Source organism: Gigantopelta aegis, chromosome 14, assembly GCF_016097555.1.
Source record: "Gigantopelta aegis isolate Gae_Host chromosome 14, Gae_host_genome, whole genome shotgun sequence".
Lineage (NCBI taxonomy): Eukaryota > Metazoa > Mollusca > Gastropoda > Neomphalida > Peltospiridae > Gigantopelta > Gigantopelta aegis.
The window spans coordinates 44,216,220-44,219,052 of record NC_054712.1 but is presented as its reverse complement, the minus strand read 5'-3'; the positions used below and the strand labels follow the sequence as shown (position 1 = coordinate 44,219,052).

The 2,833-nt window shown below is 38.0% G+C and overlaps 1 protein-coding gene across 1 annotated transcript; it reads left to right on the top strand.

Annotated features, from left to right (window-relative positions):
• Nucleotides 1-1,454: 1,454 nt before the first annotated feature.
• LOC121389287 lies at nt 1,455-2,507 on the top strand. The gene has a single exon (XM_041520884.1). The coding sequence runs from the start codon at nt 1,455-1,457 to the stop codon at nt 2,505-2,507; it is 1,053 nt and encodes a 350-aa protein (XP_041376818.1).
• The last annotated feature ends 326 nt before the right edge of the window (nt 2,508-2,833 follow it).

Here is a 2,833-nt window from a genome sequence, read left to right as displayed (position 1 = left end):
TGGTAAAATGCAAGAAACGTGTGTCGTCATTGAGTGACTGATAACACTTTTATTTCACTGATATTTTAAAATATATCACTAAATGTTATATAACAAAGTTGTATTTTTTTTTTTATGTAACTTGTGTTGAGTTAAATAATCAAACGTAGGCCTATATATTATGTATTTGTGCTTATATCGAGTAATCCATACTTTATATATATATATATATATATATATATATATATATATAGAGAGAGAGAGAGAGAGAGAGAGAGAGAGAGAGAGAGAGAGAGAGAGAGAGAGAGAGAGAGAGAGAGAGAGAGAGAGAGAGAGAGAGAGAGAGAGGGTTATTACCAGAGTGTTTTTCGGTATAGTCAATACAATATATTAGGTATACATTATTTTTATTCCTAATGTATGCTATTGACGATACTGTATATATATATATACATACAAGACACGAGTGAGTATTCTTTTTATCATCCATTATCATTATTTTCATTTGCAATCAATGTCAGTAATGTGGATTGAATGTCACTATATTTGAATTTGGTAGACAAAGGATTCGTCACGAGTATGTTTTAACATAGAAAATATCAACCTAGTCTATGTTAATCGGTATTTGTCTCGGCAGAGCCGCGACAAATACCGATTAATTAGTCGACGTTGATATTTTACATGTTAAAAAAACACGAATAGCGAATTCTATTTATCCTATAAACATTTTTTAGAAACTCACAGTACTAAAGTCGCCTATGACGTCATCACGATTAGCACAGATTATTTTGACGTCATGCATTTTAAACATATTATCTTTGAAAACGTTACGCTCAGGTACACAGGTCTTGTTGGCTTGTAAGCAAATGGCCCATCCACAGCAACACATTACTTTTAAACCTTGCAAATTTGCATACCATTATTAACTGGGTTAAAGTAAATTATCACATGGGTTTATGACATGGATAACATGGGTAAGTTATAGGATAAATAAATATATATATATATATATATATATATATATATATATATATATATATATATATATATATATATATATATATATATATATTCCCCTGCGCGTAATGTAACCTCATCGTGGTGCAGGGGTGAAACATTCTCCTTGAGAATGGCTAATACAGTACAAATCCCCTTTTGGGGCGCCTTATTTGCCGTGAAGTGCGACCCGTGAAAATGGATGATTGGATCCTGGTGATTGAGTTCGAGGATACCTGCGGGTATGACTTCTGGCAATACATCACTTTGACCCAGAGTTCACATAGACGGGTGGTCAGGATGGCCTGACCTGATCAAATGGCTGGTCACGCCAAGCTCGAGAGCATACAACCCTTTGTTGTGTTACATTACCCAAGAACAAACATTGTTGGAACGAATATTTGTATTTGTTGCTCTTGGGGCGGTGGCTAGGGTCAATCAGGTGATTTATTGTTTCTTATTGTCTGTGTATATCAACCATGTATCCCTGGCATGATTGTCTGATGGTTATTCGCAGATTCGTGCCCCCTTGTTGGACTCCGTGGTGGGTGGTGAGCATGGTTGATGGATTGCATGAGCTAAATTATGGCTACAAACAACTCAGTATCTATAGAGGGTCCACACCGAAGTTTAAGACATTGCTTACAAAGAAATCCAAAGTGATTTCTTCAAAAACCTGGCCAAGGTTTCTTGTCATCGGGTCTTCTGATGATGAGGCCTTGAAGACATTATCGCCTTTTGCGATTCCGAAAGGACTCAAAGGCTTGGCCGGCGAGCCCAAAAGTGTTAAGAAATTAAGGAGTGGCTCCTTGTTGGTCGAATGCTCAACAGAGAGTCATTCCAGAAATCTTCTTAAATCTAAACAACTATGTAATATTCCCATCAAAGTCAGTCCTCACGCCAGCCTTAATTCCTCTAAAGGGGTAGTTCGCTCTACGGATTTGGAAGGAGTTTGTGAAGATGAGATTTGCGAAAATCTCTCTTCACAATGTGTCACATCAGTCAAGCGGATTAAGGTCCGTCAGAACAATGAACTGGCTTCGACGAATACCTTGATCCTCACATTCAATACACCAACCCTTTCAGATTCTATCAAAGCAGGTTATTTGAATATATCTGTTGTACCGTATATTCCCAACCCTTTACGGTGCTTCAAAAGTAAAAAAATTGTACATGGTCAAACTACATGCCGTAACAGATTGACATGTGCTCGTTGTGGTCAATTTGACCATGACAGCAAGGAGTGTCAAAATGATATGGCGTGTACCAATTGTAAAGGGAAACACTGTGCGTACTCTCGAGAGCGCCCAAAGTGGAAAGTGGAAAAAGAGGAACAACATGTGAAAGTTGAAAAACACATCTCTTTTATAGAGGCTAGAAAGGTTGTTGAAGCATCAATATCTCCAGCAGCTGGTAAATCGTATGCTGCTGCTGTGAAAGTATCCACAACCAGTATAGCCATTCAGACTGACCTTACATGGCCCAGTGGTGAGGATAAATTTAAGAACATTTCTGATCTTGAAAAAAATTAAAAAGCAAATTACAAAACCTGCTAAAAAACAAGTTTCTAAATCATCACAGGTGTATTTGGATTCTTCAAATCCACCAAGAGGCTCATCTTCTGGGGAGCCAGGTCCCAGTAAGCCCCTGCCACGAAAATACCATGAAAGTTGGTTCAGACCTTTGTGGTAGTGACCACTTTCCCATTGTTTTGGAGAATGATGGACCTCCATCGCTTGAAAGGGTTCAAAGGTTCAAAAGTTGGCGAAGGCAAATTGGGATTAGTTTAGGCATCTGTGAAGCACTCGACTGCAACAATTTGCCATTACTGATGCTGATGATCCCATGTCTTTGTTTA